At 44.3% G+C, this 23779-nt stretch overlaps 2 protein-coding genes across 2 annotated transcripts in view; one reads left to right on the top strand and one right to left on the bottom strand.

The window, feature by feature from the left end:
• The first annotated feature begins 343 nt into the window (after positions 1-343).
• On the top strand, positions 344-23779 carry LOC6554716. The gene is made up of 9 exons (XM_026975935.1): positions 344-866; positions 6462-6527; positions 15127-15508; positions 16916-17076; positions 17696-17897; positions 18270-18521; positions 18588-19531; positions 19681-19884; positions 22732-23779. The coding sequence occupies exons 3-9, from the start codon at positions 15132-15134 to the stop codon at positions 23007-23009; spliced, it is 2418 nt and encodes an 805-aa protein (XP_026831736.1). The 5' UTR covers positions 344-866; positions 6462-6527; positions 15127-15131; the 3' UTR covers positions 23010-23779.
• LOC113563740 overlaps positions 873-23779 on the bottom strand; it is a 28312-nt gene continuing 5405 nt past the window's right edge. The window contains exon 2 of the mRNA XM_026975936.1: positions 873-1161. Coding sequence (XP_026831737.1) covers positions 1125-1161 — 37 coding nt within the window. The 3' untranslated portion in view covers positions 873-1124. The remainder of the gene's footprint in view (positions 1162-23779) is intronic.

Here is a 23779-nt window from a genome sequence, read left to right as displayed (position 1 = left end):
ATTTAATTAATGATATTGAACGTCGTGTGTGCCCGTTTTGAACCCTCTTGGTTCCGTTTCAGCCGGGGGATTTGGTAATCGAAATTATGAATGGACCGCGATGGGACTCAATGAAACATGCCACATGTGCCCCAGAAGAGAGCACCTGAAGCGAAGAGCGCCCCAGAAGAGCGCGATGCCGAGAGAAATGCAACCAAAAGCCAGCACTTACCCACTCGCTTTTCCCCACAGCAACTCACTCAAACTCAAACTCAGACGAGTGTTTGGCTTTGAGCCGTTTGTGTTTGCAACTCATTTCTTTGGCTTTCTTTGCTCGACCGCTTTGTGTGTGTTTTTGGCTTTCTTTTGAGCTCTATGCTCGGCAGCACTTTATATCGTTGGCCATTGTCAAGGCGAACGCACGCGAGCAGCGCAGCAAGGCAGCCAAAGAAAAGCAGCTGAAGAACTCAAAACTCCTCAGTGAGCAACTTATATAACGACTGATTAGCCCGGAGTTTGCTTTAGTTATTCGGTCAACTCTCGACGGTCAAGCTCGCAGCGATCTCGCGACTTGCCATCCAAAAAATAAATCACAAAAGCACCGAATCTCGTTTCAAGGAACTTTATCCGCGCCTTTGTCGAGGAACAACCTGCAAGCAAAGTCAAGTGCAACATTCAATACCCACCGATGTGCAATGTGTGTAATCAGCAAACAGTGATCATTTACATACATGAATAAAACTCATCTCGAAAGTGAAGCGTGACTCAGCACCGATAGCCAAAAAAGGCAGGAGAACAAGACAATCCGAAAGGAAAGGATACTTTTCGGTCACTTCCAGAACTCACGACCCCAAGTTACAGTTGCAGTTGCAAGTTATTCTGGCCAAGTGAGTGTTTATTAACTTTTACCACACACACGTATTATGCGCAATGACAAGTAAGAAATTCAGAAACAGTGATCGGCAAGAAATCTCCTTCTACTTTGAACAATCTGCTTTGAGAACAACCTTGGGTCGATTGATTACAGAATTTCCCAATCCCCATTGAGTTCAAAATAAATAATTCAAGTGCTTTTAATAGCGGTTCACTTACCTTTGTAGTCGAAAATATTTTTTAATTTGTTTTATCCACACATTTGATTTTCCTTAAATATTTGCTCTCAGATAACAGAAGAATTTTGAACTGTGAATACAAAAATATACAATATTAAATGACATTTTGAATAACTTCACATAAGGATTAAGTAGCTCGTTATCACATTTATGAAATTTACATTACATTCAAACACTGAAACAAACATCCACAAAATGTATGTAAGGGCATTGACCAAACCCTTCTTAGATTTAACATTTCTCGCTGCAATCAAAAATAATGTATCCAGATTGTAATTGTGATGGCATCCATGATATTTGCATTAATTGGCAACAGATTCATTAAGTTTCGTTGTCTTGTGCTGTCTTTTATAGATCATCTAGATTCCCCATAATTAAAAGTGAACACAAGTCGGGCAATTAAAATAATTAAGCCCCAGATGTGGTGTGAAATCCACAATGAAACGTGTCAGAATAGAGCCCAAGACCAAAGAGTGCGGAAAAAGAGATGCTAGAACAGGACCGCGACCCTGATAAAAGGCGTTGATGATCTGAGATCTGAAGAGCCAGGCTAAAGCCAAAGAACCCAAGAAGCACAGACCACCGGCTGAAATGATCCATTGAGTGTCAGCTACCGTGTCGGTTAGCTAGCTAGGGATCTTCGGGGAGCTGGTATTTAAATTTGCCCGCAATAATTGCCCTGGCCATGACTGGGCTTTGGCTGACTTGGCCAGCAGTTGTGGGCCAGAAAGCTAGGGAGTTGGCATCATCACGATGACATGACAGTTACAACACAGCCTTCGTTCGCCTGGCAGCTATTCATTTACGCAGCCTGCCAGTCGCCGTTGATTAGACGAAGCGTGCGCTTTAATTGCCGCCAAATGGCAAGAAATGGTAAGAAATGGCAAAAGACAAGAAAACCATGATGAAAAAAGAGAATCTTCAAGAGCCTTCGCCTTCGGCTTGGCAATTTGTCATGTGCATTTAATATTCGCAGGGGCCTAGGCTTCCGTGCCTTAAAAAACAATTTGCGTTTGTTTGTCCAGCTTGTTTGTTGCAGTTAGCGTTGATTAGCCCCTGCAAAAAGTTCTCCCATTGCAATTACGGGCAAGCAACATCAAATGCCACAACACCAGGTAGCCAGCCAGAGCAGCTGTGCCTCAGCGCTAGTATCTAGTATGTAAAGCACCTTGCAGCCACCACCTGGCCACTCCCCACACACTGTGGTGTCAGCAAAGCAATTTCAAACGTCTGGCCATGCGGATTTTATATGGGCTCTATACGAGACCCACCGCATTTGGGCGTTCATTCTGCCGTGAAATTGATAGATTTAATTTGACATTTGGCGCAAGTCCGCGCGTTCGTTTTTGCATTTGATTTCTACCTTCCAGGCAGGCTATGTGCGCTCATGCTTTTCTATTCCTTCCATTTTGTAATTTACTTTTGCGGCTGACAGTGGTCATCAATGGCTAATCATCGTAGTCGTCGAGATGAAATCGCGAAATGGATTCTAAGTAGCGAGATTGCGACTGTGATTGTCAGGCAGAAAAACCGCTTCCGTTTCAGTTTAACCAAGATAATTGATTGATGGACCGACCGCCGCATTTTCAATTGCCAAGAAACCAAGTCCACCTTTCGAAGAGTTCGCCATCTGTAAGTCTCATTTGGGCCAACAGTTTTACTGTTTGGTTTTCGGCGTGCCAAATTACCATTTATGTTTATTTGCGATTGTCAACTTTTGGGTCAGTTGGCTGTTTGGTCTGGCAATTAGCACAGATTTACCCAACAATGGTCGACGGATGGGAAAAAAAATAACTGTTTGGATTGCTTTGCATTTGGCTTTGGCCAGCGATTAGCTCTTCTACTATTTTGGCACCTTTTTTGGGGCTAATGCCGCTTGATCTTAGATCGGCTTCATGATAATTTATGCACAAGATGCACGAAATTAGGTTGAGAAATTATCGAAGGAAATTGGCTGATGATATCATCATCCGATGAGAGCAGCTTTCTACACATCGCATTTCCCCCGAGAAGATGATCTGGCTGGCAGTACAGTTTATCCCACGATTTTGCGTGGCTATATCAAACCATTTTGATCATGTGAATTACACTTATTAAGCATACGCCCTGTACGTCGCATCGAGATCGCAGCCATATCTCAAGAGGCTAATAGCATGGCAACAGCACAACCTGTCTATCAAAATGCCAGCTCGTTTCGCACTTGATTCGCTTTCATTGAAAAGTGTCCGATTTGAAGACATGCAGTTTGGCTAATTCGATCAGAAGTGCTGCCCGAAATAATTTGCGATTGTGTGAAAGTATTTTGCTGCCGTTTGTGTTGCCGTAATATTTTAATTGAAATTTAATCGAAAAGTAAAAAGCTTTCAAATACAGCTTTGGCAGCAGCCAGAGGCTAAGATATCTGAGCCAAGTTCACAGGCAGAGACATCGACAATCGAGAGTTTCACTTTTCGCACACTCGAAATATCAATGAACCCAAAGTCAGGCCGAAGACAATGGCAGGAGTTGCCATCGCCTCCTGCCTCCTGCCTTCTGCCGCCTGCAGCCAATCCGAAATCCAAAAAACCAAAAATGCGAAAAGAAGAAAAATGAACCCGAGGTGGGGATAAATGACACCATAGTTTGGGCAAACGGTTTCAGACAGAAGAAGCGGCCGCCGAAAATCAGCAAGAAATAATCGTTGAAGAATTTGACTTTCGCTTGTTCGGCTTCCTTGGCCATAAATAAAAACGTCTTTCCCCTCGAAAAGCCTTGTGATTGTCGCCGATTGAATGCGCGAATACGAACCAGAGGAGGCGCAAAACGCTTTGGGTGCAACTCAAACTCAAACCCATCTGGCACGACCAAATGGCAATCGCCATCGCAATGCCAATGCCAATGCCAAGGCGTTTGTATTTACTTAAACTTTGACATTTGCCAGCTGGCTCGCCGATGGATATGTGGATGCAGTGCCTCATACATATTTGTCTGTATGCCGCCAATGATAATGTCGAAAAGGAAAAGCGCCAATTACCTGGGAGCAAAAGTAAAAGTCGGCTGAAGGATCTAGGCATGGGATTGGGACATCTGCTGGCCAAACGAACATCAGTCGAGTCCGACCTAGAATGCATCATTTATAAAACTAGTAGAATAACCAAATAAAGAAATGATGGTAAAATTAAGAGGTGCAACAGGTTAGAACAGAACACGTTAGCAGAATTCACATACATTTTGGAAGTATCCCACATCCATTTTCCCCTTTATACTATCAACTTAATTATGAATATCTCTTTACAAAATTGAAATCCAGCCCTTTGAACATTTAATACGTGACCTCTGCCCAAGGTCACTGCAAGACGAGTAGCGCCTCTAAAGATCAGACCTCTGACTCATGGCGAAGACCTTCCCTCCCAACCCCCTGCCAAGTTTCTCCTGTCCGGATTTCGCTTTCAAGACTTTCCGCGAAGCCAAACAAATTTAATGACAATAATCCAATAAACGTTAAAGTCTGGGGATCGTGACAAAAATCTTGGTTGGGTGCACAAAAGAAAGCGCCGCAGACCCCCAGACCTAGCAGACCTCTATAGGAGCCCCCATCCAGGGAGGTGGAAAAAAGCCGGTGGATGCCATTGAGTGCTATTAACATTTTGACATTGCATGCGTTTTAGTTCAGGAGTGTATATATAAAGTAAAGAAGAGCCTGAAGATTGGGAGAAGTATTACATTAATAGGTTGGACTTCCAGAGTTAGTGGATATTTTTTTACCGGGGGGACTACGTGCCTGGCATTTCGGGCATTTTTCCACTGTGCCGGTCATGCATGCCATGTCCGGCTTTATGAGCCAACCTGCCACGACTTTTTCTAGCCGCTTCTACACCCATTCAATGGCATTTTTATTATTGTTCGTTGGTGGTTGGTTTTTTGACTGACCCCAATAGAAAGTGTTACAGTTCAATGTCTCAGAGACTGAGGCTGTCAGCTGAGGCTGAGGCTTCCGCCTCTTGTAGTTCTTTCTTTCTTGGCCGCCAGCGGAAACATCTTGTACTTCTAAGCTGCTGACGTCTGGGGTGAAGAAGAGGTAACCTGATACGGATCGAAAGTAAGAGTTGAAGATCTTGCGGAAATCTCCAGTTGATTAGAATGCCTGGCACTCCATCATCAAAACAATTTGCATTTTAAAACTGCCAAAAGAAAGTGGCCGAAAAGAAACGAGCATCGGGAGCATCGAAGTCGGGCGCGTGCATTGCATAGTTAATTGTGCAAATGTTTTCAGTCTTCAGCGGCTAGTTGGTAGTTGATATCGTAGTTGGTAGAATACAGTAGAGATTGACCGGGAGAAACTTGTGCAAATTTCCAAGTTAAATGGCTGCGCGAAAAAAAGATTGCTTTTGAATTCAGATTTTGAGACTAAATGATGTTTGCATCTTTTGTCAGCAGTTCTGGACATATTTAAGGCATTCAAAATAATATCGAAATAATGGCACTAAATGATCAATTGATCATAAACTTTTCCACTGTGCCTTGTATATGAGGTAGTCCTTACTTGCTAGTTGAGTTATTTGGCTTTTGGCTATATTTAATTTCGTTATTTATAAGCAAATTTGTACTGCCTCGACTAGCAACCCCTGCCGCCTCCAACGACAGAAACAAAAACCGCGATCGTCGACTAGGTCAACTTTCGCTAGCATGGAATGCGAAATGCAGCAGCAGCAGAAGCAGCAACGACAACCACTGCCACAACAACGACACCACTGTCAGCCAATAATAAAGCAAGAAGCTGGAAAAGAAGCTCTGGCTCCGGGAAAAAAGCCAAGTTCTCTGAGTGACTGAGACCCAGGCGAATAATACTTGCCAAGATCTCTGGCTTGGTTTACCTGGCCTGGCCTGGCTTTTTGCTTGCTGCTTCTCTGCTTTCGGCCTGGCTTTCTTGGCTTCCTTCTTCTCGTCGCTTAAATAGTTGCAAATAAATTGTGTGGGTAGCGGTGGAAACTGGCAACAGCAAGTAAATTACTTCAATGTCACCTGCTGACGATTCAAACTCCAGATAAGCGCTCGACGTCAAGACGTATACAACATCCAACCATCCAACCATCCGACCATCCATCCGCTGCAGCCAGTACACTATAGCGATCTCCCTAAGTTTTCTCTCTTTTAATGAAATTATCGCTGCATCTCATTGTTTGTCTGCCTTCCCTTGCCGCGCAGCGGTAAACATTATTTATTTAGTTCTCGTTTTCACATTAAACGTTGTCACACTAAACTCAATTGCCGCAGATGCAGATGCCTAGATCTGTATCGCCCGTACTTTAGCTTTAAGTGGGTTTGTGGCTCAAAACCGGGCCCATTGTTGTAGGCAAATATTTAACTAATTTGCATTCGTTTGCCTTACAGATACAACGACGACAAGACCCGATCTGAAGATTTAGAGGATTGAAGACACGAGGGCAAACAGTTAAGGTATGTGCCAAATCAAATATGGCCAGGGGTTATGTCAAGTTCAGAGTGTCAGAGTCTCAGAATCGACAATAGGATGAGAATTCTATTTAAGAACCGCCAGGATTCTTGTGTATTTTAATAGGCCATCCAGTTGACACCATACAACAATTTATGCATGGGCAATTTCCCAGAACACGGAAACGATCGAGGATAGAGCAGACCGGAAGGGGACTGCCTTTATAGAACGGGGAATATTTAAATTTTCAGTAAAACGAAGTGAGAACGATGAAACAGAAGCATAAAAACCGAACGAGTGGGTTTTATGGTGGATTCAGGTGGTAAATGCAGCCAAGAAAGTGATCTTGCTTGGTCGTAAAGTTTGATACCGCCGCCATTCACTAGAGAGGTTTTTCAAATTCCGAAATGCACGCCGTAATCGTTTCGAAATTAATTAAAGAAATCAAGTGAGTTTCAAAGGAAGTGCGTTAGCAGCACATAAAACCCCCCTAACTTGATATAATCAAGATAAAGATGGGGTTTCCGAGTCTTGTGGAAGCGTTTTCCTCCACAAGGTCAGCCGAGTGAAATTCGTTTAAGCCCAATTCAGCTTGGGTGCATTCCAGTGCATATCATCGACCCAGTTTCGGGTTCTCCACCAACTAGGCTGATGTTTGACTAAATAGCAAATAATTTGGCGTGGGCTGGGGCCCCTCCACTCTGGTGGATATACGTGTACGTATACGTATCTTCTGCCAGCTGACTGACGTGCAGACACTGCATAAATTAGCTGTCCATATAAAGCATTAAGATCAGCTATAAGAATCAGGCAAGGCATAATTGTGCAATGAATATTGTTAGCCAAGAACAGCAACAGGGAGAGGGAGCCCAGTTCAGTTGTCGTGGCTTCTCTCCTTGCCAATGTTGCATGCCGTTGGCCTGTTCCACTTTTGAGATGCTTTCTTGGCAGCATTTTCGCGTTGCTGCCTATCGGCAGATACAATTCCACGGCCACGGCAGCGCGAATAAACTGAATAAAGTGAATAAACTGCACGCAGAGGACCAGCGGCTTTAATATTTATTGCGTTTTAAAGACGCATTCGAAATGGAAGCGATCGCCACAAATGGCAACTGTTGCCGGGCCATAAATCTTGGCCAGTGCAAATTATATAATGCGATACATTCTATATATAACGTGGCCAATTGGGCTACTGACTCTCTTTTTGGTGGTTATTTATGGCTCCATACAAGCGCTCCATCCGATCCGCTTCCTTTCCCAAAAGGACTTGATTTCTCTTCCTGTGGCAAATGGTGGGCATAAATACAAACACCTGAACCGCAACCTCAAACCGGAAGTCCAACTGTGATGCTGAGATATTGATTCTGATTGCCCGGCAGCAGCGAAAGATCAGCGGCCATCGAATGTGTGTAATGATGGTTAATAAATCAAACGGAGAATTACCTGGAATTCTGCAGACAGTCTGCGGCGGCAGCGTTTGTCTGCCTGCCAGATTCTTCAGCGCTCTGCAGCTTGGCTTTTTACTGCCTTCCTGTCTTGGCCAATTCCACTCGATGGATGCCAACAAATTAGCGCAACGTCGGCAAAGGCGAAATCATAAGGCTTGCAAAGCAAAAGCCACTGGCCAGTCATTTGGTCCGTCAGTCTATCAATCAGTCAATCCATCTGGCAAACAAACAAATCCCATTCCCATTCCAACGCCAAACTAAAATTGTTTTGCTTCTGTTTGCTTAGGCCAGTGTGTTGTTTGAGCAACAAAAACTTGTTTGTTTCCCCGCGATGTTTATTTGTTTGAATGTTTGTTGTCTTAGCTGCCGTAAGCCGCTTTTAACCCCTTGAGTGCCACATATTTAAGTGCCTGCCATTCATCCTTTGGTCCGCCTGTACCTGTTGTGCATACAAAGTTTGTTGACAAATGACTGGATGGAAAGGTATTTAAAACGACAAAAGGAACGTATAGTAGATAGATGAAATATGAGAAGTATGAATTATGATTCCTCAGAGGCTTACAAAGAGTTCTTATACAGGAGGTAATAACTGGTAACATGAAAAACAAATTACACTGCCGAATAGTGAGCTCATCTTTGTCTTTTAAGCCAGATTGCCTTTATGGTTTTCACCTGCATAGTTGTATTTCCGAGAAATCGTAAAGACAATCATAAATCTATTTTATCATAACTTTTAGCAACAACCAAACGTGTGTCGTTAACTTAGCAATGATATCCTTAATTAGTTTATTGAATTTCTGGCCAGCTTCGTTGTGCATTTAAATTGTCCACTTTATGTGCATATTTCGCGCCCAAACGGCAAAGCGCCAAACCACCGATTGCAAATGGGTTAATGGCACATTCTAATCGGCCCGAACACACAGAGAAGATATGGCTGAAAGTAGAGATCTTGGCCAGAATTCTAGCTTCGAGTTTAGATATTTAGATGGCAGCCGTTTTCCAGCAGCCAGACGGGCAACAATGTGAACGCAAATTGGCTTAAATGCAAAAAGCGTCGACAATTAGCTCCGCGGTCGGTGGTTCGGTGGCAGAAGTGGCAAAAGTGGCAAAAGGTGGTTCGGTGGGTTGGTGGCTCAATGGCTCAGTGGTTCGGCGGCTCCATTTTCTGCAGTGGGTGGTTGTTGGCATATGCAGTTTACAGTTAGTTTGCGCCAGGTTGACAGTTACGTGCGCCGACAGCTTCCACCTGCCAAGCGAACAAATGTTGCATAAATTAGCCAGCAAAACTGGAGCGGCCAATTCACATTGTTGCACATTGTGAATGTTGACTGTTGGCAATGGATGATGATGTTGCCGCCACCATTCGCAGCCTTTTGTACTTGCGTAATGCATTTTCACGCAATTTATAACCGTTTTTGCCCCTGGGAAACTGGGTCACCAGGAGAAGACCCCCAACAGGTGCAGCTCACCTCAGCTCAGCTCAGCTCAAAAATTCTTGCAATTTGCATTTGATTGAGTCGTAAATTTGCAACGCACACATGAGTTACTATGTTGTTGGTCGGTCGGTGGGTGAACAGTTAACTGGGCATAAATCATATGACTGTGGGAGGCCCGACCGCCAAGCGACCTGATTTCCAGATTTCCAGGTCCAGTTTTCCAGCTCTCGATGATGATGATGATGATGATGCGACTTTGGCGTGCGCTTTTCAATTTGTTTAGATTTTTTACGGGTTGTTTTTCCTCTTGTCTCTCGCCCGTTTCCTTTTCGGGCTTTGTCGGGATTTATGTTTGACTGTCAGCGGTTATGAATCGCTCCCCCAAGAATTTTCCAAAAAAAAAAAGAAAAGCCAGCATGACGACACGTGCCAACAGACCATTCGATTTCGAAAAAGCATGCTTTTTTCTATTGTTTTTTGCCTTTCAGTTGCCATTTAATTTGCTTCTGGCCGGCTTTCTTTCACTTCTGTATACTTGCGCCAGTTTTCTAGAATTTCTAATAGCCGGCCGCACAGAGCAACTAGCATTCATTATTGTTTGCTTTTAAACGCTTTTTTATTGACTCGAATTAACGCTCAAGTAGAATTTGATGCCATCGGACAATGGAACGCAGAATGGCCAGGTGAAGGCCAGAATACCACAATGTGGGCTGTCAGAAAGCGAAATGTACTGGGCCACATGTCCCAAAGAGCTCTCTATTCTCCGGTACCTTCTTGGATTCACCGCTTGCACTTCTCGCCACAAGGTTCGTTTTGTCACGTAGTTCAAATAAAATGTGTTTTTATGAGGCGATTAGTGGCCGCTGTTGTACGGGGCCTAAAGCATATCAACGGCCGAGAAAAAGTGAAAAGAACTCCAAGTGTTTATTGCCTGGCTTATGACCATAAAGTGGCTCCAGTGCCACTCGCACTGATGAAGATTAAGATGTAGCTGATGACGAGTGTTTCTTTAATGGTGTTCCAAGTGGCGTATTTACAATGGTATCTCTAAGACATTTCTGCACAAGCACCATATGCTTATGGTTTTCATATTGTTGATTGTGGATTCCAATCACATAGATGGTCAGTACGAATGGTCGAAATGCTTCCTCTATACCACTGATCGTAACTCAACCCAATTCACCAATCAAAATCGATGTAGTCCAGCCGAAGAATGCTACCCGTAGATTTACCTATACTTTCCATGCCAACTGTCGTTCTTCAGCCTTATCAGGGGCATTTATCGAGCTGCTCTGCCAGCTAACTTGTTCTGTATCGCGCCGAGTTCCTTAAGCATTTTTCTGATACTTGTGCGAGAGCATTCTGAATGACATTATCTATAAACTAAACAACGCAATTTGCATTGCTAAATGGCTGGGGATGCATCCCGGGATTCTGGGGGAAACACGCCCCGCATGGGGCGGCCTCAACATAACTGAGATTCCTTTGCATGTCATGAGCATTTGTGCGGGACTCCGTTACTCTGGATGTTAGATGTTAGATGTTAGATGTTAGATGGAGTTCGCTCTGCTCCACCGTACTCCACAGTACGGTGTTCTTGCGGCCGTGGCCATGTATTTATGCGCTCTAAACATTGTTAGTTATGCAACAGGCAGCAGCAACCAGTCCTCTCCACTTATGCGGCATGACGGCAGGAGAGGAGACTCGAGGAGAACACAAAGAAGACAACCACGACAACATCAGCGGCAATCATTGGCGGGCATCGATGATGGCAAGGCCTACATTTCAATGTCAGCTGGCCCAGTGCTACCAATCAAGTTGTTAACTATGCAAAAGTAGTAAATTGCGAAGCGGTCAGAGCATCAGCACCACTCTTCGCCGCACTGCAGCACTCTGCAACAATTGTTATGAACTGAAATAACAACTTTAAATAACAATCAGCCAAGTGCCGTTAAATGAATGCGACATTGTTCTGCAGTTGCAGCTCCGAGCTGAGCAATATTAATTTGCGGCCTTACGTTAAGGCTAAGATATTTGCATAATAAACGCCAACGCCTTGGCAAAAGCAGGCTGTTTATCTCCGGTTACCGCCTGCCCATCGGCCAAAAGCGCATTCTCATCGTATAAGCATTCTGAATCCCATTTTATTGGCGAGGTGGCCAAGGTGCTGGTGCTGAGCCACTGCAGTCGCTCACCTCGTACATTTCCGAAAAGTAATGGCCCGGCCAACAGTGATAATTTATCACTGGCCAGCAGCCGGACATGCGGCAAAGCTCAACGGTACTTGCTGGCCAACACAATGCCTGTTTTGGCCCGGTCTTTGCTCTTCGGCTAGTAGACTCCAGTCCCGAGTCTCGAGTCTGCAAGTCTTTGGACTGAACCGCCATTGTGCGCCGATCTCAATTTGTGCGCTCTCGGCCAGCACAATCAAATTGATATTTGCTGCTATATTTAGTTTATGATAATGCCGCCTAGGCGACTCCAGTGCTAATATGCTGCTTCCTTCTGGTAGAGAGCACTCATTTCTCGGCAGGCCACATTTATTATGCATGCTCAGGCTGACTGGAATTGTAAGCCTGCAGTCAAGTCTTTCCTTGTTTCTACTGAGAAAGTGTTTTTTTTTTTTTCGTTAGAGCGCAAAGTCAATTAGCATTTGGCATTTAGTTGGCATAAATTCGAATCGTCCGATAGAAAATATTATGCCTACTGTGGGAACCTGCATACGAAACTAGAGAAATTTGTATTGATTACGAGTATATTGAAAAGAGGTAAGAGGGGGTAAACTGACCTTTCGAGCGGCCAGTAAAGCGGATCGAATTCAATTTAAACGTTTTCAATTAGATTTGCATCAGCAAATGAGTTCATCTTTTGTTTTCACTTGCTACAGAGCTGCAGAGACGGGCCGAAAAGCCATTAGCAAATTTAATAGAAACTCCGAGGCCTCAATCAAAGCACCATACACACATGGTTAGTTCGTTCCGTGAGTCTTTTGTTTATGGGCCAGACATTAACAAGGAAGAATCTTTGAACACTAGGAAGCAGCTGCGAATGGCCAATGGCCGGGTCTCACCTAATAACTAACCAAATTGTATCTCTCTCTTCGATTGGAATCGCAGAGTAGTTTACATGATTGATAGATGGAAAACCGCTTCCAGCAACGATGCGGCGGCTGGTTAACGTTCAATTAGTGAAATTGATAGACATATCTAAGCTCGTCGGGGGGAAATCATCAGCCGTTGAAGAACCAAAAGTCAGAGAGTACGAAAAGAATAACAGAAAAACGGAAAAAACTAAAAAAAAAAAACAAAAAAGATTTGGCTGGCCACAAATTACAGCAACTGGTTAATTAAAATGTAGCCACCCTTTTTTTCCGAGGTTCGGTTACGCTCACATGAAAATTCTAAGTGCCACGAAACCACAGAACGTTTTTCCTTTTCCCGAATCCAGAATTTTGAGTTAACCGCATGCCACACACACGCACGTTTACCGTTCCCTTGGCTGGGCCATTCTTCTCTTGACTTTTCTGTCCACTTTGGTCAATGGCTCATTACATTTGTGGGTTAGCAGGTGAAACTGAACCGAATCGAGAGGAAAACCCACAGAGGAAGGGCCAGAGAAAAGCCAAAAAGCCACAGATAAGAATGGGTCTGAAATCAAAGTCAATGTTTCGGCCCGCGGTGGCTTATTAAAGGCGCGTTGCGTTGTCTGTGGAGGCCTATAATTAGCATAAATTCATTCATACAACTAATTGCAAGTGGAAGTGAGCGTTCCGTAATGAGTTCGCCTCTGGTTTATTCCTCGGATTCTTCGGTTGTTTTTTGTTTTTCTCATTTTTCCGTTCAATCGAGCAGAAGAATGGTGCTGCGCACCACCGGGATGATCGAGGGGTTCTGGTTGCAGGTTGCAGGTTCCAGGTTCCAGGTTTCAGCCACATATTGTTTTTGGTGCAGTATCTTAAAGCATGTTATTAACATTAACGGTTCTTTCGCTCCACTCTTGTTTGGTTTTCATAATTTATGTGTGAGCCGTTGTTGCAGTCGACCAGTCGCAGGAGTTGTGTGGGCGTGGTCCTGGTTTTGCATGCAACCCACCTTCCGGCTAACCCCTGCTCCTAATTAATTATGTAACTAACGAAACATTAAACAAGCGCCTAGCCAGAGAGTTTATACCGAAAATGTACAAAAAGTCAGGAAAATCCAAACGAAACTCTTTTCTCACGCAGCCGCTTATTAACCGCTAAATCTTCTTCGTTTTCTCCCCGCAAAATAATGAGCCACACTTTAGATTATCTCACAGGTGGCTCAGCAGTGCGAATCTCGATTTTCTGACTGCTTTGTCTTTTTACTGCTGGCCGGTGAAACTTAAGTTTTACTCTTGCGGGCGATCGACAGCCGAAACACATAAAAATCTTTAACAACTTGGAAATGTTTGTTTTGCCTGCCTTTTATGAAGAGGGGATATAGCGTGAATTCACTTTCACGCCAAACTGCGGGAAATAGTATGTTACTAGTTATTCGCGAAAAAGGAAACATTTGAAAACATCTTAGATACGACAGCTATAAAGTGTTAATTGTTTCGCGCGTTTGAAATGAGATTGCATAAGAGGATTAGCGGAGAGTTATGGCAGACAAGTTACTGTGTCAATGACTTCAGGAGAATTGTGCAATAAGAAACGTTAAAAGTGTGCTGCTATATTCCAAGCATACGCAGCAAGTACCTAAGTAGAGTTCGAGGGGGTTCATCTTGGAATTTAACAGCCTTCCCCTTTTTTAACCTTTGTAAGAAGTAGTAACCAAACAGGTCCTGTACAAAACAAATACAGCCAAACAATAAAAGGTTTATGATCCTAACCATATACTTGAAATGATAAGAGATCAAATGAGAAGCAGGTTCAACCCACTCTTGTAATAATACTTATTATCACTTCTGACTGATCATTATGCTCACAAGATTAGGTTTAAATATGTTCCCCTTAGAAACACATTTCGCGGTAATTTATCATGTGGTAAGCATGTTAGGGCTCATATATCATTGGTAATAATATTAATTATTGCAGCTGACTGAAACCACCTATATAGTTGATGTATCTGGAACAGTGCACAGCAATACATACTAGGTGAAATCTGGGCCCCTGGGGTTTCAGGGGTCTGGGATCTCCTCGGTCTCCCAGGTTTTCCCCCAGCATGGTGCCACCTACGCCCGGTCGCATCCAGACCCTCTCTATCCGTAGTACTCCTCCCGAATATTTCCCAGGCGGCGGCGGCGCTTTTCACACATAAAACTTCGCCCCACTGAGGGCCTCTGCAATGTTTTTGTTCTGCTTGTCGGTGGTGCAACTGTTATTGTATATGCACAATAGGAAGACCGAGCGCATCTGTAGCTTTAATTAAACGCTGCGAACACACTGCGAACAACTCAAGCAATTAAAGCTCGAACACAGAAAGGCCAGGGGAATGCCACGGAATGCCATAGAATAGCATCGAAGACACAAAGTTCCGTTCCGTTTTCATTCCTGGGCGAGCAAAGCCCCCGTGGAGGAACCCTAGATTCTACTAAGACTAACGCCAAACTAATAATGTGCACACCAGGAATTACATATGTTGCGCGTAATAGGAAATTAGTTGCCTAATTAACATTAAGCCGTCTCCCTGGGGGGGTAGCTTTGGAGCCCCCAGTCTACCAGGTCCCCATACTCACACCGTGCACCATTTCAATTGCAGACAAAATGTTTCTACGCCGCTGCACCTTACTGCTGCTGATCTGCCTAATTGCGAGTGACGCCGCCAGCGCCGCACGCAAAACAAAGCGTCCTGTCAAGCCGGTCAAGCAGACCAATCCGCGCACCAATGTAACGCCTTCGCCGCCGGCAGTTGCCTCATCGGGCAGTTCCACACCCGCCAGCACCAGCAGCACCACCACCACGGAAGCAAGGGGCGACCAGGAGGTGGTCACAGTGGGATCTGCAGCTCCAGCCGGCAGTGGAGAACTGCCCAAGCCTCTGGTCACGCCCATCGAGGTGCAGCCCGAGGCGAAGACGGACAAGGCACCAGCTCAGGAGGAGGAATGCGATCCAGATATGATTGGCTTTGAGATTATTACCGGGTGAGTTCAGTCTCTTGGAAACTAATATGTTTCTGTACATACATTATATTGGTGACTTACTTTAAACAATTCGTTTGCCAAACAATGTAAAAAACATATAAAAAACAAGATAGAATGCTATAGTTGAGCCGACTATCAGATACCCGTTACTCAGCTAGTGGAAGTGCAAACGAGAAATTTCAACATTTCAACATCAGAACAATTATAAAAAAATTTAATTAAAATTAAAGAAAATTTTCCAAATTTGAATGCAGATTCTTAGAGAATTGCGCCAGAAACATTTAGAGGTATGCCACTTCAAAATCCGATTGAGATAAGCTGTGTTATGAACTTTAGAACTTCAGTCTTGGGACATTTTTTAGTTTCTACATCATCTCATCATAATATTACAAAAAAATTCATAAAAAATAAATTTCTAAATTTGAATGCAGATTTTTAGAGAATTGCTTCAGAAACATTTAGAGGTATGCCACTTAAAAATCCGATTAAGATAAGTTGAGTTATGGACATAAGGTCTTCAGTCTTGGGACATTTTTGAGTGTCTACAACATTATAACATCAGAAAAATTAAAAAAAAATGTACAAAAAAATAGATTTCTAAATTTAAATGCAGACTTTTAGAGAATTGCGCCAGAAACATTTAAATGTATGCCACTTCAAAATCCGATGAAAATAAGTTGAGTTATGGAGTTTAGAACTTCAGGCTTGGGACATTTTTTGAATTTCTTCATCATCATCTTTGTCCAAATTGGATTTATGATAAATAAGCAAGCTAACAAACATTGTTATGGAGTATTGCATAATGAGTATAAAATATTACTCTGAGCACCACCACCTTTTTAAAACTGTCACAAAACAATGGGGAGTTTCACCCAACCCACAGCTTGCGCAACCGCCGGCATTATAGAAACTTGATTACATTTTATGGCCACTTGTTATTTTCACTTTTGCTTTTCTTCTAAAAATTTGAATTTCTGAGCGACAACACAATGGGCCGGCCGCAGGTTTATTCATGTTGAATGAAATGCACCTCGACATCTGGTCCAATTAACATTTCCATAAGAAGAGAAGACGATATAACGGTGAACCCAGAAAGGGAACCAGCAAAGGGAATCCCACCACCACGCCACTGCTAACTGGCATATGCAAATTTGTGGCTTCGGTAGGAGTGACGCTCGTTGGTTAAAACGTGACTAATCCATGGCTGTTTCCGAACTCTTCGCCGGCCGCAAGTTCGTTGCCTCAGTCTTTTGTGAGCAGTCCATAATGAATACCCTCTATCGCAAGAATGTCCGACCACTTTCGTTTTTCATCGAATTGGGAATCTATTAGTGGGACCGGGACCGTAAATCATTCGGCAATCTTGGAATCGATCTAATTTATAAATCATTTTTCCTCGCTCTTCAGCTACGTGCTTTCGGCTCCCTCGAAAATGCTGGACACTCTGCCCGGCACGCTGATGCTAACCGACTGCTTGGAGGCCTGCCAAAATAACGAATCCTGCAGCGCTGTCAACTACGAAACCGGATTGTGTGTGCTGTTCAAGACGACCGCCGATAAATTGCCAGGTGAGTTAGAAAGTGTGAGAATTCCGAACGGCTGTGCTGTTTTATATTTCTTTTTTGTGCCAAAGAAAGCTCAATAATTCAGGCGACTCAGCGGCTCAGCGGCTCTACGGCTCAACGACTGAGCGACACAGCCACTCGGCCGTTCATTCATTCATTTACTCAATTACTGAGTTCTAGTTCATGCAGGTCGGCTGCGGCTGTCGTGGCCCGGGGGCATAAATCACCCGCGTGTTCGCAAAAAAAAAAACATAACTAAATAAAAGCGAACCTGTACACGCCTCTTGCTTTTACGCACGACGCGGTTTTTGGCCCGGCCTGCAAACTAGATTTTTGCCTATTCTGCAGGCAAACTGGCTTTTGGCATAGTAACGCATAATTTCTGCAGCCTCAGCCTTCCCAGTCGAATCTCGAATCTCGAATGTCGATGCAGTTGTCGTGGCTCGGCTGATTCAGCTGACTCTACTCCAAAAGACTGGGCCTTTTGCCCGTTTCTCAACGCCTGTTACTTCGCAGTGAAGGGGCGTGTGCGTAAAACGCATAAAATACGCACAGCGCCGTTGCGTTTCCCCGTTTTCCCGCCTTTCAACCACTTTTCATTTCTCAATTTCTGCGTTTTCAGGTTCACTTTCGCGCTCGCAGTTTCCGGTTTTCACCATCTACGCACAGAAATCGTGTTTGGGCGTGCGTCCTTGCTCGAAGGCCTGGTGCATCGATCGCGTTCAAGGTTACCGCCTCCCGGAGCACGTCAAATCTAGTCAGACGGTTCTGTCGCGGCGCGACTGCTTGGAACTCTGCTTGGGGGAGACCGAGTTCACATGCCGGTGAGTGTTAGCTAAGACAAGTTGAGTCCTCTACTTTGGTAGCATGCGATATAAATGCAAATTGCATAGTTCAGTTTAATATAAACATGATATGAAGTGACTAGTAGTAATAGGCATCACAATAGCAAATTGTATGATAACCTGGTGAACAACCCTGAACGCAAGATTTTAACAAATTTTATTACATTTAAAGATTTTGAAAAATAATGCTTGCACTTGAAGATTTCGGGCGGCTTAGCACGATGTCATTGCCCTCGTTCGAACTTGCAAATCTTTCCTAATACCTTCTCGTACCGCTTACTTTCTTCCTCTACCTTCGCCACTCGCTTTCTGCACTTCACTCTTCCGCCCTATACCGCTCAATCCACCCAGATCGGCGAACTATTACCGCCACTCGGGTCTTTGCGAACTGTCCGACATGGACCGCATTACCCTGTCTGCTGGAGGCAGTGTGGAGCCCTACGATGGAGCCGACTACCTGGAGAACAACTGCGCAGAGGAGCCCAGCAAACTGTGCGAGTTCAAGCGGATTTCGGGAAAGATCCTGAAGACGGTGGATTCGGTTTACCAGGACATCAACACCATCGACGAGTGCAGAGATCTCTGCCTTAACTCGCCCTACAGGTAAGGCATTCTCAAGGCGAAGGTTTGAGCCCTCTCTGATAGCCAACTTAATGTAATCCTGTTAAGATGCCACTCCTACGACTACAATGACACCGGAGACATGGTGTGCCGATTGTCGCACCACAGCCGCGCCACCTTGACCGATGTGATGGATCCTTACTTGGATGTGCCCGAGGCAGCTACCTATGAACTGTCAGCCTGCTACAATGTGTCCATTGAGTGCCGCTCCGGTGAGATGATCACCAAGATTAGAACGTCCAAGCTTTTCGATGGCAAGGTGTACGCCAAGGGAGCTCCCAAATCCTGCGCTGTGAACGTGAACAACTCGTTGGAGTTTGACTTCCGCATGGGCTACAATGACCTGGAGTGCAATGTGCGCCAGAGTGCTTATGGCAGATATATGAACGACATAGTTATCCAACATCACGACATGATTGTCACCTCCTCCGATCTTGGCCTCGCCGTTTCCTGTCAGTATGATTTGACCAACAAAACAGTGCTGAATGATGTAGACCTTGGAGTAACTGGCGAGATTGAGTCCTCCTTGAGCGAGGAGATCACCATTGATTCGCCCAATGTGATCATGAAGATCACCTCTAGGGATGGCAGCGACATGAAGAGGATCGCAGAGGTTGGGGATCCGCTTGCCCTCCGATTCGAGATCGTGGAGCCCAACAGTCCGTACGAGATCTTCGTGAGGGAACTGGTGGCCATGGATGGCTCGGACAGCGCCGAGATAACGCTGATCGATGCTAATGGCTGCCCCACCGACCAATACATCATGGGCACCATCCAGAAGCTGGCGCAAAATCGCAAGGTGCTGCTCTCCCAGTTCGACGCCTTCAAGTTTCCTTCAAGCGAAGTGGTCCAGTTTCGTGCCTTGGTAACGCCCTGCATTCCGCGCTGCGAACCCGTGATTTGCGACAGCGAAGATGGCGCCAGTGGAGAGCTCAAGTCCTTGGTTTCGTATGGGCGCAAGAAGAGATCGGTGCTGAATGGAACTGATGGTGGTAAGTAATACCTATTGTTCAGAATGATGACATATGTATGAATGTCATATAATATTTATAAAATACTCATTTACACGATGTTGAGCATCTTATGAGTATTTTTGTTTCGATATCGAACTTACTATAAAGTCATTTCCCCTTTCTTGCAGCCGAGTTCTTGCTGAGCACACGCCACCGTCGTGATGTGGGCCCTGTGGATGATAACATACTGCTCATGCAGTCCATACAAATCACAGACAAGTTCGGGTTCCAGCCAGAGGATGGCACTGCTACCCATGGAAATGACAGCGGTCCCCACGAGAAGGCCTATGCGGGCGTGGCCCAGGACAAGCTCACTTGCCTTAATGGCTATGGTAAGTTGGATGTTCCTTTCCGGGGGCTCTGTGAAAAAGCCCAATCAAGAGCAAATCAAAGCCAGCTTGATTTGCATAGACAAGCAGTAGGATCAGGAGCTGCAGCTAGAACCGAATCTGCAGTTGGACGACATCGTGTCCTCCGCGCGTCGTGAGGCGCTCAGCTTGTTCTGGGCTCGCTAATTTTGATAATGAATCAATTTTTCATCATTGCCGACTTGAGCAAGGGGCCTTAAATTAGGTTCTTCGTTGTCCAGAACGTGTTCTGTGTTATGATGCGGGACTGGCTCGTTCTTGGTGTCTCTGCTGGCTCACGACCAGGTCACTAGTTCACCCAATGCTGTGCAGCAGGATTCTGCACGCCTCGTTTTCGTGCGGCGCGAAAATCTTTCTGCACAGTTGGTTGTCCATCCAGTTGGCTGCTGGGGTTTTCAGCTCCCAAGCTGCCAAGCTCCCGAGCTTCAGCATCTCCCAAGTGTCACTGCTTTTGTGGAGCAATTTCCAGGCCGCGTTGAAGCGTTAAATTGACAGCTCGTTAGACGGATGAAACTCCACTGGACCACCAAACATCAGGCGCGCATTTCAGTTGTAATTACGCGCTGCATTTTCAGGCATTTCAAGGCAGATCAGAGGCGCGCAAACCGAAGCAATTAGAGCAACGGTTCTACCTGTGCTTGAGCTCATTTGCCGCACACATTGCCCACTGAAATCACCTGGCCAAGTTGGATGTGCGTGTGCACCCAGGAAAAGATGAATCTTGGCCTTCGTCTTTGGCATGCAGAGCGGCAATTTAACGCCGCATCAACGACACCCTGTAATTTGTGAAAGCTTATGAGCACTTTACATTCTGCACCGGTATTTATTTACAAATGGACCTTTCTCATTACTCCAATCATTTTAATACTAACTTAATGGTAGTTCAGGAGTTTAATTTCTGCCATTACCTCGACAATAATCACCAGGATTTTCCTCCCAAGTACAGATGAAAAGTTCGCTTTCATCAAGTCCCCATAATTCAATGAGTTTTTCGCCTGAGAGCCATTTTGACGGTCGACAACTTGGTTAAATTACCAATACTTATTGTTATACATTTCGATTTTCTTTTATTTCCAATTTTTGCTTATGGATCTCGGGAAAAGCATTGCTAAATGCAGATTCATATTCCTTACTAATCGGTAATCCATTTTAGTTTCCGCATGCAGCTCAAAATTCTCAGTTAGTCCTGCCAGTCATGAGAAATACATAAAGTAAATGAATGAGTTCTAAATCAATTTTAGCACAGTAATTTTCCTGGTTTTCGTTCCCTTCATTTAATGTTCCCTTCACGGCACAGTTTTCAATAGACTGCAATGGAAATTTGTACGTTTAATAAAGCATTAATTCGCTTTTAATGCTTGCGCAGCGAAAAAATCCTTTTGACTTATATAGTTTATTTTTTATGAACCTTCTTTTAGCAAATATCTGTGTTTTCCTTCAGTGCTTTTCCTTGCTCTTTGTTCTGTCTTCAGATTCATCAAATTATTTACCATTTTGTGGCCGCGGTTTACTTATTGCCCCCGAAACTCCCACAACTTGGTGGACCGTTTATAGTAATTGTTATAATTTTGTATATTTTCGTTGATCCCTCTTCTGTTTCTTTTGGTTACTGTTATTGTAGTCTTCTTGTTGCGATGAAAAAGCGGAGGCAAATACATAAATAAAAGTCTCAAGTGCGTGCACTTTGTTATTGAAACTCATTCAAGTCATGGAAATCATGATGATGATGATGACGATGTTGTGGCTCTCGGTTTGTTTGTTGATTTGTTTTCGGCTTACTTTTTATGGTCATTTGAGGAACGAGCAACCACAACAATGTTACCAAGTAATCTCTGATAGTCATCTGGCATGTCGTCGACGCTGTTGCTCTTAAATTCTGATTTCGTGAACTGGACAAAAACATCAGCGGCAGCAACGCATGCAAGTTGAGCACTGCAGCTCGACTTTGAGTTTGACTTTGGCTTGGCTTTGGCGGCACTTTCACCCGATTTCTACCGGCTTTGGTTCAGTATTTCGTACTTCCTCCGCTGGAGCCCGGGCTTATTTATGTGGCATGTTGCACTGTTAAGAACCCAGGCAAACGGGGAAACATGCGATGTCTAGGGTATAGAAAGTGAAGCCAGAGACCAAGTCCAAGTCCAAGTCCGAGTACGAGTCCGAGTCCGAGTCCGTGCCGAAATATGCAACTCATGCATTAAATTGTCGTTGTTTTATTTCTCATTGTTTTTGTTTATCTTCAACTTGTTGCTGTCAAACTTGGTCACTTGGTCACTCTCCGTCTTGGAACCTTGGAGCTATATTCTTCTCTTCGCTCCTCTACTTTGGTTTCAGTCCACATCGAAGTGGGTCAAGTGGCGCCCACTTTTGTTTTCTGTGATAACCGAACCGATCTGAGGTCACTTTTGGCCTTTATTCCTCTCGATCTGGTTTTCCGCCCATCGAAGCGATCTTATCGGCATTTTGCCGGCTAGCCACAACCAGTTTCCCTCGAAACTTTTCGAACCTGATCGGTAACTCGAGATAATCCCCTTGATTTATGGCGATAAGAGGCCGACTTCCCTTTTTCAATTGCTCGACTAGCAATCTGGAGCAAATTCTGGTTTCCTATTTATCGAATGACCTAGACCAAAAGAAGATGATCAATGAAATAACAACTTGGTGTTTGCCCTATTTTGACAAGTGACAAGAATAATACACAGGTTTAAATATTCCTTACAGAGTTCGACGGTTTTTCATTTTACTCCCGCTAATTTGAAAACAAAAAAAAAACAAAAAATCACAGCAGTTTTTTTTCGCAATCAATTCTTTCAGGACTTATTATGGCCGGAGCCCTGTTCCTGTTGGCCCAGTTGAGCATCTTCGGCATCTGGAAGACCGTGCAGCGCCGCACCAGCAAGGAGCGCTACCTATACCAGCACGAGCCCACGCCCACCATCAGCTACGGAGCACCCACCATGTTGTACGGACCACCACCGAACTCCTCAGCCGGATCTTCGGCCTCGGGAGCGTCCTACGGGGGCAGTGCCAAGGACACGCTGAGCAAACTCTATGATAGCGGCATCAACGGGCGCTACGGACAGCAGTTCTAGGAAAAATCTGGGTGGCTCTCGCTGTTTGCCGGGAACACTTAGCTGGGAACAAACGCAATATGCCTCGAAAGCTTCAAAAGATTCGATGAGACTTGAATAGAAAATATTCGCCTAGCAGCGACACATGAAATCATTGAGAACCCTTGATTAATTCAGCCTAGACTAAGTCTACGATTAGTTTACACTCGGAGTTTTGACTCCTTTTTTTATGATCAATCGAATGCGCGCTTTTAAATGCACTGGAATGCGCAATTCCAGCATTTTAAATCGGCGCATTGCCAAGAAAAGAACGGAAATTTAACCCGATAAATTCGAGTAAGTTTATAGAGCTACAATCTCTCTAGCGAAAGTTAGGCTAATTATAAGTTTAGTGAGAAATCTGCTTCATGTCCTCGAGCGTAATGCATTTATAACTATACTATTTATTATTAACTATATTGCTGCTCTCAATTACCCCGCAAAGTTTGCCAAATAATTTTGTATCAAAATGTTTTGCGCCAGGCTTCTGTGCAGGGCGGCATTTCCAAATTTCCGCATCCCAACCATCCTTTTAACCTAACTATTAATTTTCGAATCACACTTCTTATTATTTATTAGCCGAGACGACAGGCGGTGCTAGTTATTAGGAACTTCTGAGAGACTTAGTTTAATCTCAAGAAGAAAGGAGATGAGAGTAATAAACGTAAATTTAATAAACGAATTGTACTGATTAAGTAATGCAATAAACCTTACGCCTAAATAAAAATATTTATTAATAAATGTCTAAACAT

Source organism: Drosophila erecta, unplaced genomic scaffold (genome assembly GCF_003286155.1).
Source record: "Drosophila erecta strain 14021-0224.00,06,07 unplaced genomic scaffold, DereRS2 tig00000000-arrow-pilon, whole genome shotgun sequence".
Taxonomy (NCBI): domain Eukaryota; kingdom Metazoa; phylum Arthropoda; class Insecta; order Diptera; family Drosophilidae; genus Drosophila; species Drosophila erecta.
Note: the sequence above shows the minus strand (reverse complement) of the source record. Positions and strands in the feature narration are given on the sequence as shown.